The sequence below is a fragment of the Alligator sinensis genome, unplaced genomic scaffold, assembly GCF_000455745.1.
Source record: "Alligator sinensis unplaced genomic scaffold, ASM45574v1 scaffold933_1, whole genome shotgun sequence".
NCBI lineage: Eukaryota > Metazoa > Chordata > Crocodylia > Alligatoridae > Alligator > Alligator sinensis.
Window position 1 is genome coordinate 213,851 of NW_005842542.1, and position 23,352 is coordinate 237,202.

At 40.4% G+C, this 23,352-nt stretch overlaps 1 protein-coding gene and 1 long non-coding RNA gene across 4 annotated transcripts in view; both read right to left on the reverse strand.

Moving 5' to 3' along the window:
- Window positions 1–52: 52 nt before the first annotated feature.
- LOC112551652 lies at window positions 53–7,192 on the reverse strand. Of its 2 annotated transcripts, none has more exons than XR_003095949.1 (3): window positions 7,061–7,192; window positions 1,816–3,998; window positions 53–1,363 (listed from the first exon to the last, which is right to left on the reverse strand). It is a non-coding gene; the product is annotated as an uncharacterized LOC112551652 (long non-coding RNA). The 2 variants fall into 2 exon arrangements; XR_003095948.1 differs by having other exon boundaries at window positions 53–542; window positions 827–3,998.
- A 2,113-nt stretch (window positions 7,193–9,305) lies between these two features.
- The window catches only part of TENT4B (terminal nucleotidyltransferase 4B), a 68,685-nt gene continuing 54,638 nt past the window's right edge, over window positions 9,306–23,352 (reverse strand). The window contains exons 6-11 of one of the 2 annotated variants that reach the window (XM_006031957.3): window positions 18,754–18,967; window positions 15,934–16,060; window positions 15,725–15,828; window positions 13,296–13,483; window positions 12,603–12,767; window positions 9,306–11,927 (exon numbers count right to left, since the gene is read on the reverse strand). In XM_006031957.3, the coding sequence (XP_006032019.1) occupies window positions 11,745–11,927; window positions 12,603–12,767; window positions 13,296–13,483; window positions 15,725–15,828; window positions 15,934–16,060; window positions 18,754–18,967 (981 nt within the window). In that variant the 3' untranslated portion in view covers window positions 9,306–11,744. The remainder of the gene's footprint in view (window positions 11,928–12,602; window positions 12,768–13,295; window positions 13,484–15,724; window positions 15,829–15,933; window positions 16,061–18,753; window positions 18,968–23,352) is intronic. The other variant, XM_025213627.1, reaches the window with a different exon arrangement.

Sequence of the window (23,352 nt, forward strand, 5' to 3'; positions counted from 1 at the left end):
AAGCCAGAGCCTCAGGCAGGCAACTGGGCATCAGTCCAGCGGCTGAGGCGAGAGCCGGAAGCCCTGGTCAGGGCAAGAGGAGCGACTCCCAGCGTTTGCTGGGAGCAGAGCAGCAACTCGGGAAGTTCTCCCATTCCTGAGGAGCAGTATTTTTGAGAGCAGGGGAGAGAAGAAAGAAAAGGACCCGAGCTAGCAGCCGGGTCAGGCGGAGACAGAGCCAGGGTGCCGGAGGACGCCCGTGGGCCTCGGGAAGGCCTGCCAGAAAGAAGTGCTGCAAGTAGCGGCGGATGACCATCTCATCAACAAGTGACCGGTTGGCGAGTGGACGGGGTGTAGGGGTGGCGGAGCCCCATGGAACATCTGAGGACCCAACCGTGAGTATCCCCCTTTACGTTGGGCAAGCCCCTCTGGCAGAAGATCTCCACTGAACCCCTCCTTCGAATCACTTAACATCCAAGTCGTGGCAGGCGGGACGAGGGGGAGGGGCTACCAGACGAAGGGCGGTACCGGACGGGAGGCCCACGGACGTCTCACACAGAAATCTAAAAAGTAATTTAAAAAAGAGGCTGTCAGAGGTCATTCCGGTGCTAAACTGCTAGACTTCATAAAATAAATAATTTAGTAAGACTCGTTTGGCAATAGTGAAAACGGAAAAAAAAATCTGTTACTGTGAATGATCTCTGAACCTGAGATAAGTGCAGTTGAGTGTTTATGATTTTCTTCTAATAGATAGTTAGAACCACTTGATTTGTCAAACCGCCTCTACAATGAAAAGTCGAACCCTGTCCTATCCAGAAATATGAACCAATGGGAGATTTTTCCCTACCTGCAAACAAAGTATTCAGTGTGGGTCAAGGACTTTCTGCAGATTTCTTCCATCACCATGCTGATACACACCCTCTCAAGACTGCCTTCTACATATTTTTCAGTTGATTTCTTCCCTTTATGAGGATCTTTATCTACATACCATAGCAGACCTATAGAATATAGATTGAGCTTACCTTTTTAAAATAATAGATCTTAACTATCTGATTGACAGCTTAATATATACAGGTCTGGGAACGCTCCAGCATGTTAAATGATTTGTTTCAGAAACCAAATTTAAAGAGGGGAGGGAAAGATGTCACTCACTTCTATTAATTTCAGTCTGGATAAACAGGCTCCAAGTAACAAACAAACAAACAAACAAACACACACCACTTTGGCAACCCACCTCTTTTACAAGTCATAAGTACTCAGCACCCACTTGTCAAGTGCAAGGATAACATATCAAACCTATTCAGCTTTCAAGAAGATATACAAGGACCACCAGGTGGCAGGCTTGCCCACCTTTTCTATTTTCATGCCCTCTGAAGTAAGGTTTCTGGGAAAAACAATCCTATGGTTTAATGTGCCAAAATAGTTTAGAGCAGTGATCTCCAACCTTTTAAAGGTAAAAAATCACTTTTTGAAGTAAAGGGCAATCCAGGATCTACTGCCCCCCAGCCCAGTCTATGTGGGGCAAGGGAGGAAGTGGGGCAGGGATGAGTACCCTGCTGGGCCGGGCTGGACTGGGGAATGGTCGGAGCCCAGGTAGCTCGTCCAGGTGCACAGGGGGCTCCCGCTGCTGTATGCACCCCGGCAGAGGACTGGGGGGCACATGCCCCCCAATCTGTGCATAGGGTGAGGCAGCTGCCGTTGTGCACTGGGCTTTGCAGGTTGGGAGCCCCTCCCCCCGCACACCTGGATGTGCCACCTGGGCTCCAACCCTCCCCTGGTCCGGCTGGGGCCCCACTCCCAGTGGCAGGGGGCGCGGAGGGGGATTGTCACACTTACCCATCCCAGCCCTGGCGGCAAGGGGTGCGGGTCAGCCCAGCCACATGCATCCTGCCACTTGTACGTCCTGCCGCTCCTGAACTGCATGCCGGCCACTCCCGCTCGTGGAGCCTCTGATAGTCGATCTCAGTCTGGGGGGTGCTAAACACCCAGAGATCGATTGTCAGGGGCTTCCCAAATGACCTGTCGATCAGGATTGACCAGTTGGTGACCACTAGTTTAGAGTGTTATTCACTTAGCTGTGGGGAATCTAGAAACATTTACCTTTCTGAAGAAGCATTCTAAGAATTGTGCTCTTTCCTGAGAGATCAGAAATGCTTTTCTGCCCACCTCACATGGCTGAAGTAATTGCTGTGAAAAAAGATGCAATAAAGAGGGAGAAATTATTGGAGAAGAAAAGGTCTAGACTCAGAGAGGATATGAGCCTAAAATATTAAAACTATGTTTTCACAGAAGAATTATTGATGAAACTGGTTTTAGGAAGGACCAGAAAAGGGGTCAGGACTCTACTATGATTTTACTACTTCTCAATAAGAGCAGATATTTGTTTAAGTAAACTAGGTTACAATCTAAATTCCAAACCTGCCTGAATAATTCTAAGATGCAGGTGGATGGACTGTTGGCAAGAGATTCGCCATTAAATGCAATCAATAAAGCCTCTCTTGTATAACCATGAGGTTATCTTGGTCTCCAGGCCACTAGAAGATGTTTCTTTGGCCTGAGGTGAAAACCTGGAGCCTTAAATAAAGAAGGACAATCTGAGACACTTTTGACTTAGTGCAGGAAGCTAATGTACCAAGGACCACAGAGGTTTAATGGGAATGCCTCAAATAAATCTTTCAAAGACTCTTAGGATGAGGGTCCAGGGAAATGGGGAAAGTATTAATCCTGTGAAGAGGTTTATGGCAGAAGCTCCTAGTGCCACAAACCTGCTTCAGAAATTGACAGTTTCCCAGTTTATTTGGGTGTTGAGCAGATTCTTTGCTGGAGTCCTTCAGTATCAGGCATGAAACACTGTCTGGTAATCCAGGTTACCTGGATATCGACAATATACCTGTGTGGCAGTGTTGCTAGAGATAGCTCCAAATAAGCTAGGTTGGGTACCAAAAGCAGAATTGCTGCATTCCTACACCTGTTTCAGCAGGGCTAATTTACCTATATGGCATTCAACACTAAAGGGCCAATATTTGTTCAGAGCAGCTTGGGTATATACTTGGCATTGACATGCTGGGCAGAGGCAGCATCCCTCCCCAAAAAGTGGAAAGGTCTGGTTTCAAGACAGAAATTCTTACTTTTTGTTCTTTTTTAATAGATAAGATTTATAATATAATAGAAAATTACTTCCCCACGTGCGTGCATGCACACACACAACAGTGACTATATCAAGAGACAGAAAGCTAGTTCTGGATCTAATAGTAGAGAACTAACCTGCACAGCCAACATCTGTCTTTTAGGTTATTATTTATTTTCTACTTGAATCTACGAACTTTGGGCTGAGCATCTTGAGTACAAAGGATTAAAAATCAACCCAGAAAGAAGGCTGGTTTGATTTTAAATCCTAGACAGTTTACCCTCTGTTTGTGTAGTCTGTCCCCCATGGATTTTTATTGTTTAAAGAAGTTTAAGATCATCTATCCTTACCAAATGCAAAACAACCTTTGAAGTCAGTAAGATTAGACTCAGAGCAAACTAATATTATAGGGAAGACAACGATTCAGAGGTGTGGCTCAGAAATAGTATAAAGCAGTAATATATTTAAATTCTTTCAATAGCCCAAATCCTTAAAATTTACAGATTGAACTATGAGCAACTCTTTGTCAGAACTGCTGGTAAATGACACGCATGGAAATACAGTCAAGAAACCAATGTTTAGATCACAGACAACTGGAAAACATTATTGAGAAACTATTTATAATTTTGAAGAGGCAACATTGGCTGTGAACAAAAGTTTTCAGACAAACAGTTCTGCACAAGTTCTGTATAACCTGAGTGCTGCATAACCTAGGGCTTGCTCAGTGATGTCGTCATAAGATGTGACAAAGCTCTTTGACTTTTTAGGTTTGAATTATATTTTCAGTCAAGCAAATTTGCCTTCCTCATTGCTTGGTGCCTCTGGTGTTTTAATGAAACAAGAATTTTTCAAGATGTTCCGGGATCTCGCACATTTCAAGAGAGATTCAAAACTGCAAAAGATTAGCAGAAACAAAGGTCAGAATATGGAGATATGATAATTTTCAGTTATATCTGACAAATGAGGCATCAGAGCCTACAGTATGCTATGGTGTTAGTAAAAACAAACAAAACAAAAAACCTAATACGCATTAACGTTCTCATAGCCAAGATTTGAGTAGAGTGCCATGGGTTTACGACAGGGGCAGGCAAGATGTGGCCTGTGGGCTGGATGCGGCCCACCAGGCCACTCTATCCGGCCCACGGGGCCCCTAAAACATTTAGAAAATTTATATTTATCTGCCCCTGACTGCCTGTCATGCGGCCCTCAATGGCTTGCCAAAACTCAATAAGCGGCCCTCCACCGAAAATAATTGCCCGCCTCTGGTTTACAAGGTAGGGCTTGCATAAAACCTTCTTACATATCATTCTTGGACTATTTACCATGATACTAAAGGATTTGAAATTCAAATACATGCTATATATTCTCCAAAATAATCAGTATTGGACACACTCTAGGATAATGTACAAAGGTCTCATAATATAGATAGTGTATAAATAGAATCCGTTTATTTTTACCTCCCAAAGGGCAGGGCTCTACTCCAATTTTAACATGGCTTTTTTAGGTAGCGACCCACAAGACTTCCATTCCAATGCACAATGTTTAAAAAGTTTGGCAGCAGGTGGAGAGGGCCAGGGAAAAGTCCTCTTGCCTTAATTTTCTCCAAGTTTGCTACTCTGCCAATTATGCAAAATACCCATCTATTATCCCATCTTTGTATACTAAGGAGAATAAATCAGAGCAAGCCAGGACCTAGCCAACTAGCCATGTCTCTTGAATCCTTTCTTGATTCCCCTTGGGCACATCTACACATGCCTATTAACATGTTTGAATAAACTGTGGAACTTAATGCTTCACAGTTTATTCAAATTGGGCATGCATCCGCACGTGCACCCGGGATTGCAGCATGTTGAGCTGGAGCAGCCCCACCTGGTCGGGGGCTGGTGGCCATAGGAAGGGGTCGGGGGTCAGCCTGCCAGCACTCCGTCCCAGTTCAATGTGCTGTGGAGGGGCTGGCCGGCACATAAGGGTGCTTCACTGTGGGGCTACCCAGCAGGCAGTCCCCACACTGAAGCACCCTCATGGTCAAGCCAGCCCCAGTGGCATGTACATGTGCACTGCTGAGTTTTACACTCCACAGAAGGATAGTATGTGGATTTACAAGTACTATCCTGCTGCAGAGTAAATTAGTTTACTCCAGCCTAATAGGGGAACACGTGTAAACACAAGACATTTACTGCCCAGCTATTTAGTCAACTGTGCAGTACATGTCTTGTGTAGACATGCCCCTCAAGTTGTAACCATGTTAAATAAATCTATACTAGGCATTTTATATATATGTGATGATAGCGAATGTATCAAAAGGAAGAAAAAGTCCATCCACCCAGATGCTCCAACAGCATTGCAATTTGAACAGAAAAATATGGATGGGTCAAATCTGTACATTAGAAAAAATATGTAGCAAAACAAAATCCTCTTTCTTCATCACATGCCAGGTCACCAGTCCTGTGACTGAAATCAACAGCCTACATAAATGGTGGGTGTTACTCTGGGCAAGCACTTCCAGAAGTACTGCTCAGGTGTTTAAGTCTACTCCTGCTTCTTGGTAGGAATCTGGACAAATCCAGAGTGGTTTCTCAGGGATGTAAGCTCCCTCTTCCCCACAGTCACCAAAAAGTGTTTCCTTTTCTAGAGTAAAACTGAAGAAAATGGACTTTGAAACAAGAGATTTAGGAGCTGTCCACTTATTGATGAGGAAACTATAAGTACCTGTCAAGAGTCTAAAACTTTTAGCTTAGATCTCCTTAATGTGGTTTTGAATCTCAATCTGTCCAGATACAGAAGAGCTGGCAGACAGCAGAAGCTGTAAAAATAGCAGTTGTACACTTCTTTGGAATGAAGAGAGGAAAATGTAAAGGAAAAATAAATACAATACTCTAAGAAAAACTATAGCAGAGAAATACTAGCGATTTCAGGTTGCTCAGTGCCATCTGCACAGTAACAAGTAGGAGGTACCACATAGGTGAATCTGAAGGTGACAGGACAGATGCTACTTGCTCAACAGCTTTGGGGACAACATATTTAGCACTGTTTTAGAGCAGGGCACAGACAACTGGGGTCTGGCCTGAAGTGCACAGATTTCTGAAATGGGCTTTGGATCAACAGTCTCAGCAAAGGACAGGTGGATCAGTCCTGATTCTTATTTAAATAGGGGCCATGTCTACACAAGATGCTACTGCACAGTCGTTACTGCACATTTATTTAATACTTGTATATACTGCACACTTATATAGTACTTGTATGTATAAGTATTAAGTAAATGCACAGTAACCTGAATTACTGCACAGTAGTGCCAGCAAATGCTTTTTCTGTGACACTACTGCACAGTAGCCTAATAATACTTCACAGTAGCGTCACGTCATGATTTTTCCCATGCGACACTACTGCCCAGTAGTATCGGGCACTGTGGACTTGGGCTCCCACCTTGCTGCCTTTCCCGGGGACCTCAGCAGCCCAGTGGGTGCAACTCATCACTGCAGGACACAGCGGGGCCCCATGGGGATGTCCTTGCCGCTAGAAGCTCCATGCTGCTCTGGTGAGGCATCCCCTGCATGCACGACAGCAGTGAAGGGCACAACCCCATGACACTGGGCAGAGGAGATGTTGCCAGGGCAGCCTGGAGCTCTCAGCAGCAAGAACCCCACGCAGCCTCACTGTGCCCTGCAGCACTGGGTTGCACCTGCTGGGCTGCAGAGTCCCTGGGGGAGGGCAGTAGGGTGGGAGTCCACACCTGCAGTGGGCAGCCCACCTCGCCCCTGCCCGATGCACAGATTTGAAGGGCACGCGTCTCCACTGCCCCCCCAGGAGTGCACACAGCCACAGGGACCCAGTCCTCAAAAAAGGGAACTTTGCTACTGATGAATATAAGGGTGTTATGCTATTACTCTCTAAAAGTATGGTTTCCAGTACATTAGAAAGCAAAGTTAAGAAATAAAAATAATGTTAAAATCTTACCTGTTTGAATTTGCTTTCCCCTTCCAACAGAAGTAATCTTACTTACATAAGGTATCACGCTAGAGACAAAATATGGATAGTAATGTATAGTGAAATAGTGAAATATTACCATTTTATACATTTTAAAAGCAGTTCAATCAACTGGTACAATTTCAGTTGCATCATTTAGATCAGTGGTTCTCAACCTTTTTTGTTCCAGGACCCATTTGTAAACATTGATGGCCAGTCCTGACCCGGTAAATAGTTCAAGTAGCTAGCCTCCTGCCAGTCAGCAAGGGGAAACCCAAGGTTTCCCATGTTTTTCTCCATTAAAAGAGAAAACATGATTTTCCATGTTTTTCTGTGATTGTTCACTACCCTTTCATAAATTCTTGTGACCCATTTTTGGGTTGCGATCTACAGGTTGAGAAACACTGCTCTTAATTTAAAATTTGGAAGCAACATGGAATGTTAGTTAAAGGCACTCTACTATAGAGTCTGTCGCTACTTTACTGGAGTTAGGGCCAAATCCTGAGATTCAAGAAACTCAAGATGGAGTCACATTTGCATTTAGATTTAAATGTCAACCCAAAGTTCTAATTACTGGGTGATTTCATTTAATAGCACAACTTTGGGCTCTGATGCATCATTTTCTGATAACTTAACTGTGCATCCCATAGGAATTGCGCATGGCCCCAGATACAAGTGGGAGAGGTCAATTTTTAATATACCGTATTGGGAAAAACTTCCATAGTAGATCAGAACATGATTTTTTTCTACAGATAGTTTAAGAAAATAAAAGTAATTACAAAATGTAATAAAGGATTATTAGAAAAATTAAGATGGAAAACTTGTAAAATTTCAGATGACCCAGAGCATGACATTTTGTAAAACCAGCATCATATCTAATTTCACACAAAAATACATTTTGTTTTTTACTAGTTGACTAACTTACCTATCAAATAATAATTGTATGGAAAAAAAAACAAAACACACTTCTTTCTATCACACTGTACAAGGAAGGTGATTTACAGTTTAAAGTTCAATTTTTTAAATACATTTGAATAGACTTAAAATGAGTAAGTAGGGTAAACTTGAAGAAATGATAGTCTGACATCCTAAAACAGGTTTTTGGATGTTTCAGCTTCTTTTGCAAGTAACTTAGATGCTCTTGGTTATGGAACAGAAGCGAGGCCTACAGAAAGAGGCTGGGATTTTTCGGAATTTGAAAGGTTTATATAACAGTAGAATCTGAGTAGTCCTGATGGTCCAGGGACTATGCTAGAAGCTAGATTTATTTCGTAATATCTTTTATTGCACTAAGATTTTAGCTGCTCCTTCCCAAACCTGAACAAGTAGGAGAAACAGCCTGAAGTAAACAGCCTGAACTGAACTCCAGTTAGAACAATTCTTAAGTAGTAAATGAGCCGTCACAGACAACTACGTTCCAAAAGATGTTTATCTACTAATTGAACTGCCTTTTCTATATTAAAAAAAACTAAAGAAACATTTTAGTGTCAAGAGCATGGATGAAGTTCAGGAAAATCTGGCATAAGAACAGTGAAATGTTACTTAAAAGTTAGACACCTGTTAGAGCAAGGATTTTAATTTACTAATGTGCCTGTACAATACCCAGCCTGATACTGTACGTACAATATCTAGACCCCAATCCTGAATAGGGCCTCTGGCTGCTCCCGAAATACAAGAGATAGAGAGTGGGTATCTGGTATAAGACAGAAGAGAAAAATTAAACATTATAAAAAAAGAAAAAAAACACAATAACCCCCCCCCCCAAGGTTTGTATAGTATAACTCTCACCATCTCTTAGACTTGCCACTTGACATTAGGACCACAAATATTACTTTAAAAACCTGTACATATGAATACCTGCACATTTATTTTAACTTCTCAAATTTGGTCTAATATACATTTCTCAAAAAACCCACAACTTCAAAAATTAATGGAGAAAAAGAGTGGGCAATCACCCAAGGAAGCTACCTACAAAGACTAAAGGCATCTAACAGACAACAAAGGAGACATACTACAAACAGGAGCCATTGATATATCCTGTTCTTTCCATAACAGTGCAAAGGAAAAAACAGGGCGAATGTCAAGAATGCTGATAAACTGTAGTATTTAGATTAAACATTTATTTTTTCATATATTCACAAAATCTTCACAAAAGTATTGAAACTCAAAAAGGAATTAGACTTGAGTCAAATACAGAGATGAAATGTACAAGACAAATGAGCAGGCAAACTAAAAGTTCTTGAAAGTATTTTACTTCAGATTGAAAAAAAAAGGAACAGTTCAACTGTTCTGTTTAAATAAAGATTTGCAAGATATACAGTATTTTATGAATACAATGCTGGTCATTTGAGGCAATGTAAAATACACCTCAATTTTTCCTTCATGCTTTTTTTTTCTTTTAGAAAGTTACTGTTTACCAAAAAGAAACGTGAGCAGTCCAGGAAAACCTATTTTCCATAAAATTTATGAAAACCATAAATTGAGGCAAACCTAAGATTCCCAATGGAATCAAGATTATCTTCCCGCTACCACCACCTTAAAATTATCACATGCTTATTGGAACACTAATATCTGCACCCTAAGAGTACATTTGCTTTCAACAATGAGGGTGATTCTTTAAAAACACTTCAGTGTGGTAAATGCGATACAGATCTTTGCAAGTATTAAGTGTTTGGAACAGTTTTGCTAATAGCAGCTAACAATACTGGATTAATATAATTTATAAATAATTGTTCCCTAAGCGGTGAACATAAGTCTACACATTCACAATAATCTAAAACAAAATAAATACTGTGATTATGCATAATGTCGTACAACTTGTACTAGTTTCTATGAATAAAAGCTCAACATCTTGTTGATAAAATTATCTGATCAGAATAAAAATGTGAATCTAAAATTTTAAACATTGTCAAATTAACATCACTTTTTAAACTCTTAGTACTGGTATGAGTAACTGTTATGAATTCCATCTTGTTGAAATATGTATTTTTCTTTTTGAAGTAAAACACTTTAAACATGTTGAGAATGATGATTAATTTAATTGATGACATCACTTTTGGTCTTATTTTAGTGTTATTTTATTTTAAAAAGGCATTTCACACATCTGTGCCCATTAAAGGTCAGGTTGGTCTGCAGTATTTTGTAAATGTATATAAAAAGAAATTGATAAAAGCTAACAGCATTTTATAAAAGCATCGTCTCCAGGAAAGCTACATTAAATGCAGCCACGTAGGTTGAACACAAACTCTTTCCTCTTAAAGAAATATGTTAAAGTAAATGCCATTTAACATTCTATCATTAAAGTGCCCCAACTCTTTTTTCAAACTACGTATGTGGATGTACATATTTAATTTACATTCACAGCATTAAATAATTTACTGTAAATTAAAGTGTGACCGAACCAAAAAATGCTGAATTTTAATTAAAGGTACAAGTTCAATGAAGAAATATTAGAAGGCTATGAAAGGTATGGGTTAAGGCAATACAAAATATATTTTCCATTATTTGAAGACTACTTAAATTTTTAAAGTGTAAATATAAAAATACCTAAAAGGGGAATGAGAAAAAAAATACTTTAATAGTAAAATTTACAGATAGCTTAAATTTTTTTCTCCAAGTGTTAGCAAAAAATATAAAAAAGACCAGATTTGGGTGGGTGGGGAAGGCACAAACAGAAAGGCATGGGATTAAAGTAGCCAGGGAATGCAAACACTGGTAATAAATTGAGTTGGTTTGTACTGAAAATAAAGAAAAAGAAAAACCAGAGGCTTGTTTTTATTTTAAAAAAGGGAGATTGTTGAAGGAGGAGGGAGGGAGGAGAAACCTGAAAAACCCCACTGCCTTAAAATGATGGCACGCTAGAAAACAAGGTGAAGATTTTTTTCAGCGCTCACAAATTTAGTGTTCACACAAGAGTACATGTACATTTTACACAAATGAAAGACTTCATTTGCCACTGTAAACCTTTCTTCTTAGAGGAACAACTTTTGGAGATCAAATGTTCTATTAATTATTTAAATGCCAAAAAAAAAAAAAAAAGAGAAAAATTCTGAACAATATAGCTAATAAAGTATCTTTATACGGATGTTAAGATGATAATTTAGATTATTTTCCAAACTAATCCTGAGAAAAAAAATGCTGTTTACAATTTAAACAGTAATATTATGTAAAAAGTATTAACAAATCCACTATTACAAATGTCAGTTTTCCTATGTGGTCATCTATATATACACACAATAAAATGGTAAATATATGCAAAAATAATTAAAAAAAATCATGCACAAATTACTTTCACCTTTAAAGGCAGGGTTTCCCTCAAAAATACAATTTTTCATCTTTTTTTGGGTTTTTTTGTTTTTTTGTTTTGTTTGATACCACCCCCTAAACACACTGAATACTACCCCTACAGGTCAGCATGAGCTGATGGGAAATATATTTATTTTACATTCAAGCTTTATATCCTAAATGACCCTGTTGTAGCATATGACTTATCAAATGAGCAGCCATTTTTTCCTCTTTTTTGCGGTGATCAATCTTCATGATCCGTTCCGTGGCGAGCTGGGAAAAAAAATGCAGTTGCTAATCAATGTCTGAACAGTCTGAAGCTCCGGAAGATATCCAAGGAGTCACTATCAAACTATCCTGTAGCATGAGATCATTGCATACAGATAGGCAACTATCTACAAAGGTCTGAAAGGGCTGCGTCCCTCTTGTGTTTCCTCTTTTTGCCATGGAAATACTGATTATGTGATTTGCTGCCTTGATGTTGTTTGTTTGTCACTGAGGTACCATGGCTCGAGTTTGTTGGACCTTGAAAGCCTTTGTTGGAAGAAGAGCGGAAAAACCTTGCAGATCCATGCTGCAAAACAAAAAGAACCTAATCAACATGCATTACAAACAACATATGCCATTTACAGCATTTGGGTTCTGGTTAAAAAACCCAAAAACAAACCCTTAAACACTGTAATTTCAGGAGGTATTGTATTTAAAAAGATCTCAATGTTAAGGGAAGAATTATATCTACATCTAACTTCTTGTGCTAAAAGGCTTTCACTTCAGCAACCTCAGTAATGAAAGAAATAGAATGCTGATCTCTAGCCTTTACATAACACTTCAAGAGTGACAGGACCACATACTTTATTTTGCAGTAAGAATTGTACTATGTACCCTTTACTAAAAGGAAGTGGATAATTCAACTGCACATGTCCTTCTACATCTAAAATTTCCGAGAACAACTTATAAAAAAGGAAGTCTATGTAATCAGTTTAACAGGTATAAAAAAAAAAAAAAATATATCACTGAACAACCAGTCCCAGAAAGGACCGAGGGGGAACGAAATGACCCCAGAATAATTAATGATCCTGGAATGCCTCAAGAAAAAGTCTGCATATTCTGTTACACTAGAAAATAAATAATCAGGAAAAAAAATCCTTTTCAAGATAGCTGTTCTTCCACAGAATGTCTCCATACTTTCAGAAGCATGTATCCTATTAAAATCGTTTAAAATATTTATGTTTTTAGAACAGTTCCAAACCTGAGATTTGTTCATGCTGCTAGATGTATTAGCCGTTTGACTATTTTGCATTTTTCCACCTGATTGGGAAGATTCCAGTGATACATCTTGTGACCCCACTCGGTTTGTGGTAGACTGACGACAACTCAGCTGCTTAGATGTTTTGCATGGTGTTCCATCAGAATCCTTCAAGAAGACATGGGTATTAGACAGCTTATGTTCTCAGAATAAAACTAAAGTAAACAAAGTTTAAGGAGTAAATATGTTGGTCCCACCAGATACTAAGCCATTTTCAATCTAGAATTCCATCAACTCCATCAATACACAGTCCTGACTGTTTAAAGTCTTTTAAAATCCCTTTATTAAACCAGATTTTAAAAACCCCTATTTAAATACATGTTCACTAGGCAATTTATTTTGGGAATGTTATTTAAATCACATCAGCCCTTTGAAATGCATGCATTATTCAGGAAACAGGGGCAAAGAATGTGATTGCACTTTATATAGGAATGCAGTGGGCCATCATATCAATTTAGTTTTGACAAATCAATTAATGCCCATTGGATTTGTAAGAAAAATAACCCCAATGCAAATCTAGCTTCTGTATGTAATTATTGGAACCATCATAATTTGTCTAAAGTATATTATACACATATACGAAGAGGGAGATAAAAAAATTCTGATCAAGTTCAAAATAAGAACTTTAATACTTACTACATCACTAGAGCTGGATAATGTGGAAGAGGAGGAAGACAATGGACCAGATGATGAGTTTGAAGAGTGTTTACTGAGCATTTCTGAAGTTTTACTTCTAGATTTCCCTAGTGCTTCATTCTCTTCAGAAAGATTATTGTTACACTTGTCCAACTGTTGAGTATCTACTATCAAGGTTACCCCATTACCTGCAAAAAATAATTTTAAAAAGTAAAATGAAAGGAAATTGTTCATTTCTAATAAACCCTACATTTTGTATACACAGCACAGTAATTTTCAGAGTAGTCCCAGCAAAACCTATAGACTTCCCAGATGTAGCAACTTGGGATCAGATCTACACTCAAGAAGTCCACTGTGGAGCGTGATGAAATAAACTACCATACTATACCAAATTTAAAAATATACATAAGAGTTCAAAAAGAGAACAGACCACAGAAATGCTGTTTAACTTTCTATCTATGCCTCTGGCTACTTAATTTGCGTTCCTAAATGGGAATTGCTGGGTGCAGATCTTCTAAATAATATGTAGCCTTGTGTTCTGGCAAATGTGGTAAAAAAGATTTAAGAGCAGAGAAATAGCCAATCTTGGAACAAAACCAAGAAGAATCCCAGTATGAACTTCCTTGTTACGTTTCTTATAAGCAAGATTTACTGTTTTATATGTAAAAGGGGCCAATACAAGGCAAGGTTGCCCAAATTTGCTTATTCCTAGACAGTGCTATACTTCTATTCAAAACAGCAGATTTTTAGGAGAAATATTCCTCTGTGGCCCTTTATGAATGCCCTCACCATATACTGAGGTAGGTTTCCAGTAGATCTACAGGTTCATTTTCTAGTTAGGTATATTCATATACATAACTAACGTTATGTAAATACATTAACAATTAAGTAATACTATGAAGCTTGAGAGATCCGACTGCCACAGCCAGCTGACGTATCTTTACCATACTGATTTACAGATTAAAAAGAAGAGGTGGTGCCACAAGCAGTCTTCCAATCAAGACAGAGCTTGCTGGAATCCACCCACTAAGGCAAGCTTTAAATTCTGGTCAAGCGTAAAGATGGCCAATTATTTCTCAACTGTTTAGTCATCACTAATCTAATCAACATGATTAGATTTTTAGACATTGCATAGTTTCAATGCATTTTAGAGTATATGCAATTTAACTCATCTAAATGATGATCTCTAGCCACAAAACAGAGCACTGGAGTTCTGTTTTACATTAAGTCATTAAGCATGGCAGAAAATATAACAAAGCAGAGTCCAAAAACCAATCCCAGAGTCATCCTTAACAATTAGAAGGTTAAAATAAACAGAGGCCATGGACAGACATACATTTCAAGTGCTCCAAATTTCACTCCAATTCGGAATGCTTCAGGCAGGGACAGACTGCGCAGCCTTCTGCTGTAACCTACTGCCAGGGTGCTTCCAAAAAAAAAATAAATAAATAAAAATAAAATAAAATAAAAAAAAAATCAATGAGGGTATGCAGCAAGTGCTCTCCAGCCAGAGGAGAATCCTGTGGCTGGGGGCGGGGGGCAGAGAACAGTTTCTTGCAGACTCCAGAGAAGGTTGAGGGCAACTGTGCACCTCCCAGTGGAAAACAAGAGACTGGAGACCCTGCACTCCCTGCCAGAACTGTAAGACCCTGTGGCAGAGACATACAAACGATTTTCTGGTTCTAGAGGTTGCTGATGCTGCGCAAGTGCACATGTGCATGTTTGAAGGGCTTTAGATGTTACATCTGTCCAGGACTAGAAAGACTGCTTTGAATATTCTTCATATACTTGGATATATCCCCCCCATGATCTATTCTCTTTAGTAACAAAAGTCTATAAGGAATTATGATTATTATTCAAGTATTGCTCTGTTTTTTATATTTACTCCCCCAGGGAAGTCAATCTCTTTTGTATCATGCTCACAGCTACATCCTTAGCTAGTTGAGATCAAAGACATGTTTAATTTCAGATCAGGAACACACTTCAGAAGTTCAGCAGAGAAACAAAAAATAAATAAATAAATAAATAAATAATTTAAAAAAAAACCAACCAAGGTTTATGTTACTGTCCTTAAAGTCTGGACTACTTTAAAAGTGACTGTGTTGTGTATATTCATTTTACAACAATCTACACTTCAAACACACCAGTAGAGAAACATACAGTGATAATTTTTAGAACCATTTTAAACAGAAGCTTTAAAGTTTCCCCTTGGGTGTCAGTGCTCTTTCTAGGGTTGTTACCAGGCAAAATCAGTGACACCAGAATAAAGATTAGTGTTAATGCCGTTTTTTCCACAGCTACTCAAATCCAAATTTTCCCTCTAGATTATGCTAACAGTTTGCCAGAGAATTAGATGCAATGTAGAATGTTCATATTTAGACCTTTGCCATTACCTTATCTGAATCAAAAGCAAAGTAGCCAAATCTTACCATTACATGAAGACTCTGTTCTACTCTGAATTCCCCACTGCTTTGATATCCAATCTCTGTACGTGGCCACTTCTTGCGTTACTCTAATTATTCTACCTAATATACTGTGAAAGAAAAAAAGAAAAGAAGCAAAACCTGGTCAGTTTCAGATTTTAAATACATAAGAATGCATGTAAATATGGTGTGACTTAATTTTTTAAAAGTTTTACCTTTCAGTTTCATTGTTGGGATAATATTTAGCTATTGGCGATACAGCATGGCTCAAAACAACATATGCATAATCAAAGGCCTGTTTCACTTGCATGGCACCATATGAACTCCTCCCAACATCATTACCTTAAAATAAATACATAATAAATCATGCACTAGTCAAAACTGCAACACATCAAAAAGTACATATTTTATAGAGCATGAAATGCCATATAGAGCAACACAACATTTCAGTTTGTGTGGGATCCTAAGATTTTAGAGTATCTTTCTAACATGATGAATAAATACAATTTATTATAAAATATCAAAATGGAATCCTATAAATAAAATACCAATTTTGTGACCACAGATATCAAAACTGCCAAGTATATGTCCATTTACAGAATCAAATGGATGCCATGAGCATGTCTAAATGTTTTCTCTTCTGACTCCAGGTCCAGTGCCAACAAAATAAACTTTACCTACTCACTCCCACTGGACTGTGGCTGTAAGTACCTGCTACCAGGTATGAACCTCTTGCAGCCCTAGTACAGTCTGCAGAGCGCCCAGACAAGGGAGGAACGCTCACAGCTACCACCCCTGCTCTCTCCAAAATGAAACACAGCGTGGTCGTCATGGGAGACTCCCTCCTGAGGGGGACTGAGGGAGCAATCTGCCACCCTGACCCCTTAGCCCAGAAGGTCTGCTGCAGAGAGGATCCCAAAGCTTATCCAGCCCTCTGACCACTACCCTATTCTCCTTATCCATGTGGGTATGAATGACACGGCTTGGAATAATCCTGGCCGTGTCATGAGTGGCTACAGGGCTTTGGAAGCGGGGCTTAGGGGGTTGGGGGTTCTTCCTCGATCCTCCCGGTTGTGGGTCATGAGCTGAGGAGGGGGAGATGGACTGACGTAGTCAACCGAAGACTGCAGCACTGGTGTCATCATGAAGGCTTTGGCTTCCATGATCACATTCCGCTCTTTGGTGAGAGAGGCAGTGGTCTGCTGGGAAGAGATGGCCTCCACCTCTCTTAACTAGAGAAGCAGCTCTTTTCAGCCAGAATGGCTGACCGGCTGAACCGGGCTTTAAACTAAACCCGCTGGGGGATGGGTGGACAGCCACTAAAGCAAACCCACTAGGCAACTTCTGCAAAACCAGCAAGTGAGGGCACTCAAGGGAATCCACTCCTACCCCAGCCCTGGAAGGATGTCCTCCTGGGAGTGCAAGGAAGCCTAGGGCTTCCAATGGGACACTCACGTGCCTGTACACCAATGCCAGGAGCTTGGGGAACAAACAGGAGGAACTGGTCCTCCTGCTAAACAAGAATGACTACGATCACATAGGGATAACAGAAATCTGGTAGGACTCCACCTATGACTGGCCCACAGGTATAGATGGCTATACCCTGTACAGGAGAGATTGTGCGGAAAAAAGGGGTGGGGGTGTAACTCTCTCTGTCAAGGAAAGCTCCATGTCCCTGCAAATTGACATTGTCACCCAGGGAGGACTGGAGACCCTCTGGGTTAAAGTGCGTGGGGAACATGGCACAGGGAACACAATGGTAGGAGTCTACTAGAGACCACCTAATCAGGAACAAGAGCTTGACCAGGAATTTGCCGAGGAACTGGCTAAGGCTGCATGCTCTTGGTGCATGGTTGTCATGGGAGACTTCAACTACCCAGACATCTCATGGGAAGAGCACTGGGCCAAATCCAAATAGTCACAAAGCTTCCTCACGTGCATGGACCAGCTCTACCTGACTCAAGAAGTCTATTCACTGACAAGAGGTAAAGTGCTGCTAGATCTGGTACTGGCCGAAGGGGGTGATCTAGTCAGTGACCTAAGAATTGAAGGAAAGCTGGGAGACTGACCACGAGCTGATCACTTTCACTATCCACCGCAAAGCTGGCAAGTCAGTCAGCAACGTAGAAGCCCTCGACTTTAGGCCCTAAAGGGACCATGACTCGAGAGGGAAGGGAGTTCAGGATGAGTGGTTGCTCCTTAAGGAAGCGATCCTGAAAGCACAAGGGATGTCCATTCCATCTCAGAGGAAAGGTAGCAAAAGGGCACAGCAACCCCCTTGGCTCAGCAGGGAACTCGTGGATCTCCTGTGTCTGAAGAGAGAGGCTTATAAAAGGATGGAAGATGGGAATCACCACAAAGGAGGCATATTCTGCACTGGTCCAGATCTGTAGGGAGCAAGCCAGGAAAGCCAAGGCTGCAACCGAACTCCAGGTGGTTACATGTATCAAGGACAATACAAAGTCCTTTTTCAGATATGTGGGGAGTTGGAATAAAAGCAAGGGTAATGTTGGACCCCCGCTAAACCAAACGGGACAACTGACACCCAGGAAAAAGCCAACCTGCTTAATGGTTTTTTTGCATTGGTTTTTCACCAGGCCAAGAGGGACCACCCTGCCTAACACTATGCGGGACGGCCAGGGTGAGGGTGAATTTATACCCAATATCAGTGTAGACCTTGTAAGGAAGACCTTGAGAGGCTAGACACCTTCAAGTCAGCTGGTCCTGACAGTTTGCACCCCAGGGTACTTAAGGAGCTGGCAGGCATCATAGCCCAGCCACTGGCAAGGATCTTCGTGAACTCATGGCACAAGCACTTCTAAAGGAATGTCTACACTGCAGTCAGAGATGACAGACTGCTCATTTTGTTCACCGGAAATAAGGATTAGTCTCATTTGGAATATGCAGTACACAATCTTAAAAAAACTGAATGAAGAAAGTTTGAAAAAGTGGAGCTGTTTTTAAAGTTACTTTTCCCATTTGACTCCTTTGGGTTAGCTTTAGATTTTGATGTTTCATATGTTAAGATACAATACCTGGTTGTAGCGGGTCTTCAATGTATAGCATTGAAGGTCTATACCCATCCAGCATACTCTTCTGCACTTCATCTTTTGCTACATATGAGCCACCATCCTTTATTCGGATTCCAGTCTTTAGGTAATTGAAATGGCGGCCATATAATTCAAAAAATTCTATTAAAAGAACACCATAGTTGGCACTCGGTATGCAGGCATCTTCCCTGGGATGTAGCTATTTAAAAGAAAAGGAAAAATGAACTTGTTTCATCTTTTCTTAAAGAGTCCCACTTTCAGATTTCTTTATGTTCCTTTCAGATGCAATCTGCCTAGATTTAAGCTGTTATCATGTTAAACACTGCCTTACCATGAATTAACTCATTATGCCCTTGTGAAGCATAAACTCCCTAATATTCCAGCAGAGATTGTGCAAAAAATCCTATACCACAGACTTGTACTTCTAATACAAATGTAATTTAATCTAGACAACTATCTAAGTGTGGCCCATACGTTACTGTGTATAAGTCCTGAAGTGTGAACAAGTGGCTCACGTAATTTTGTAGACAGCATATAAAACTTCAGAGGAGATCAATCTATTTCCCATGTTAAACATACCATTCATGACCAAAAAAAGGGAAAACTGGGTTGAAGTAGATTACGTTTTCTTGAAAGAAGGATGCCTAGAATCTTCAAAAATTGAATGAAGAGAGTTTTAAAAAGTGGAGTTGTTCTTAAAGTTACTTTCCCATTTGGCTTCTTTAGGGTTAGCTTTAGATTTTGATACTTCATGTGTTAAGCTACAATACCTGACTGAAGCTCATTTGCTGATTGCCAACAATACTCTTTTCATTGACTTCTCTCTCACTCCTGCAGGATTCCAAATCTGTGAACAGACTTAATCCTGGTCATGTGTGTGCAATGTAATGCATGTGTTTGAAGGCACCCTCCATGCACCACTAAAGCAAGCATTTTATAAAAAAAAGTTGAGATGTAGGTGGTAAAAGGCATGTATGCATTACATAATTACTGCTAAAATATTTTATCACCGTAAAAATCAATCTTCTAGAAATTAACACGGATGATTGCACATAACTAATCCAAGACCAAGAAAGCAAAATACACTGCCACATACTCACACTTACAGTATATACTGTAATCATAACTGAAAGAATTATAAAAGCATTGAAATTTTTAAGTGCTATTACGCAGACAAGGTTCATAGATTCATAGATGTTAGGGTCGGAAGGGACCTCAATAGATCGTCGAGTCCGACCCCCTGCATAGGCAGGAAATAGTGCTGGGTCTAGATGACCCCAGCTAGATGCCTATCTAAGTTGAGTTCTAATAAGCTACAGTACCCAACCTATGTACTTCCTTAAACTACAAAGGACTCTGGCTTTTAGGGCTAGTATTACTTTCCCAATGGGGAGAGAGCTTTTTCCTTAAATCTGCTCTCTGCTGCCTGTGGCCATTATTTCTTGTAACCCCGGGGGGGGTTCCTTGGGTGAATTTGATATCTTTTATTAGACCAACCCAAATAGTTGGAGAAAAGTTATTAAGCAAGCTTTCGGGTTCACAAACCCTTCATCAGGCTAAGGAAGTTTCAGCAGTTGGTGTGTGCTCTTCCTGGAAACTTTCTTAGCCTGACGAAGGGTTTGTGAACCCGAAAGCTTGCTTAATAACTTTTCTCCAACTATTTGGGTTGGTCTAATAAAAGATATCAAATTCACCCAAGGAACCTTGTCTGCCTATGTCCTTAGACCAACACGGCTAAAACCTACACCCCTGTAAGTGCTATTACCACATTTACCTAAATCAAACTCTGAATTTAAGGAGCTGTGTGGCTGGGCAAAGACCAAAACTTCCATGTGTTCTGTACCCCAGGAGGGAATGGAGCCTGACACTAAGCAGCAGAGGAAAAAGGAGCAGGTAGAAGCTGTGGGAGACAGGCAGCTGCAATGTCTTCCACTCTGGCCCTGACCTGGGTTCAAGGCTGGAGTTGGACCTGCAGTGGATCTTGTTCTAATTCAATATATTCATTTTCTCATTTTATCTGTAGGAATGATATGATCCATACTGACACATTTTAGTGCTTAAAGTCATGGATATGAAGTTGTTTGTTCAAACATGAAATTCCTCACATTTGATGATAATATGTTTTTGTTCCATCTGATTAAGTGACTGAGTTGTGGAAAAACAAAGCTTCTCCAATGTAAATGCAATGTAAGACTATTTCCTCTGTGCTTAAAAAAATGGGACAAGAAAAAGAAAAGTAAATCAGAGCTGTGTACTACTTTTAATGGAATAAAAATGCAAACTTAGAAAATTAGTGCCATAATGCCATCTTGGGGTTTCTAGGAATATCACAACGAACTGCTGTGTTCCCAAGCACTACATTGCGAACTAAAGCCACTAACATCATGAAAACATTAGTACAAGATTATCCTAGATACCTGCACGTGTTGTGCATAACTGAAAAAGTACAGCACAGTACACAAGATATAGAGGAGGAAGAGAAGTGGTAAAAGAAGAGACTATCTGCAAATTATAAGTGCTTCCAATGATAGGATCTTGGGGTCATAATACAGAGAAGCAACAAAAGCACAGTTCCAATATCTGTGACAAGATCAGAACTTCATAAAATCGTTTGAATAGATATTAGTGGAGGATAAATGCATTTTAGGTAGATGCACAAATCAAACTTAGACTGAACAACCTGAACTTATTCAGCAGAATCAGTTTTGCAGATGCTACACAGCTGAATACAACATTTCTCTTTACATTTCAGTTCCACTATGAGCTGTAATGAAAATCTAATTGACCACTACTTCAGCCTTTTAATTGATGGGTCTGAAGCAAGATGCATGGCTACTGACCCATGTGAACAGTACTTATGGATTTAAACCACAAAACATTTTAATGTGGATTTTGTCAACGTGAGAAAAAATGGCATTTAAGCTTGTAACCTTGTGAGTATACTCTCGGTAGAAGTCAATGGGTCTGATTCAAATAAATATGGTAAAATAGCAATGCCAAAATCACACCCGAATAGGTATCATGTTCTAATTTAATAAATTCATTTTCTCATTTTATTTGTAGGAGTGACATGGAAGTATGGCAGAAGACCAGCTTGGCTGAGCAGGGAACTCCTCAGTAAACTAAATCACAAAAAGAAGCTTATAAGAAGTGGAAACTTAGACAAACAACTAGGGAGGAGTATAAGAGTATTGCTCGGGCATGCAGGGATGAAGTCAGGAAGGCCAAAGTGCAATTGGAGTTGCAGCTAGCAAGGGATATGAAGGGTAACAAGAAGGGTTTCTACAAATATGTGAAGAACAAGAGGAGGATCAGGGAAAGTGTGGGTCCCTTACTGAATGTGGGAGGCAACCAGTGATAGAGGATGCAGAAAAGGCTGAAGTACTCAATGCCTTTCACCTCAGACTTCACAGGCAAGCTCAGCTCCCAAACTACTGCACAGGGCAGAACAGTTTGGGGAGGAGGTATGCAGCTAACAGACAGAAAGAACAGGTTAGGGACTGTTTAGAAAAGCTGGACGTAATCAAGTCCGTGGGGCTGGATGGGCTGCACCTGACAGTGCCGAGGGAGTTGGCTGATGTGACTGCAGAGCCACTGGTCATCATCTTTGAAAACTGATGGCAAATTGGGAGAGATCCAGGATTGGAAGAGGGTAAACATAGTGCCCATATTTAAGAAAGTGAAGAAGTAGTATCCAGGGAACTATAGACCAGTCAGCTTCACTCCAGTCCCTGGAAAAATCATGGAGCAGATACTCAAGGAATCCATTTCTAAGCACTTGGAAGAGAAGAAGAAGATGCTAAGGAACAGTCAGCATTGATTCACCAAGGCCAAGTCATGCCTAACCAACCCGACTGCCATCTATGATGAGGTGACTGGCTGTGTGGATATGGGGATGTAGTATACCTTGATTTTAGCAAGGCTTTTGATATAGTCTCCCACAACATTCTCGCAGATAAGCTAAGGAAGTATGGGCTGGATGAATGGACTGTAAGGTGGATAGAAAACCGGCTGGAGCATTGGGCTCAAGAGGGTAGTAATCAATGGCTCAATGTCTAATTGGCAGCCAGTATCAAGTGGAGTGCCCCAGGGGTCAGTCCTGGCATCGGTTTTGTTCAATGTCTTCATCAATGACCTGGAAGATGGCATAGAGTGCACCCCCAGCAAGTTTGTGGATGACAACAAGCTGGGGGGAGTAGTAGATACACTGGAGCATAGGGCTAGGATCCAGAGTGACCTAGACAAATTGGAGGATTGGGCCAAATGAAATCTCATGAGGTTCAACAAGGACAAGTGCAAAGTCCTGCACTTAAGATGGAACAATCCCATGCACCAGTACAGGCTGGGGGCTGACTGGCTGGACAGCAGCTCTGCAAAAAAGGACCTGGGGGTTACAGTGGACAATAAGCTGAATATGAGCCAGCAGTGTGCCCTTGTTGCCAAGAAGGCTAATGCCATACTAGACTGCATTGGTAGGAGTGTTGCCAGCAGGTCAAGGGAAGTGATCATTCCCCTCTATTCAGCACTGCTGAGGCCACATCTGGAGTACTGGAGTTTTGGGCCTCCCACTACAGAAAGGGCATG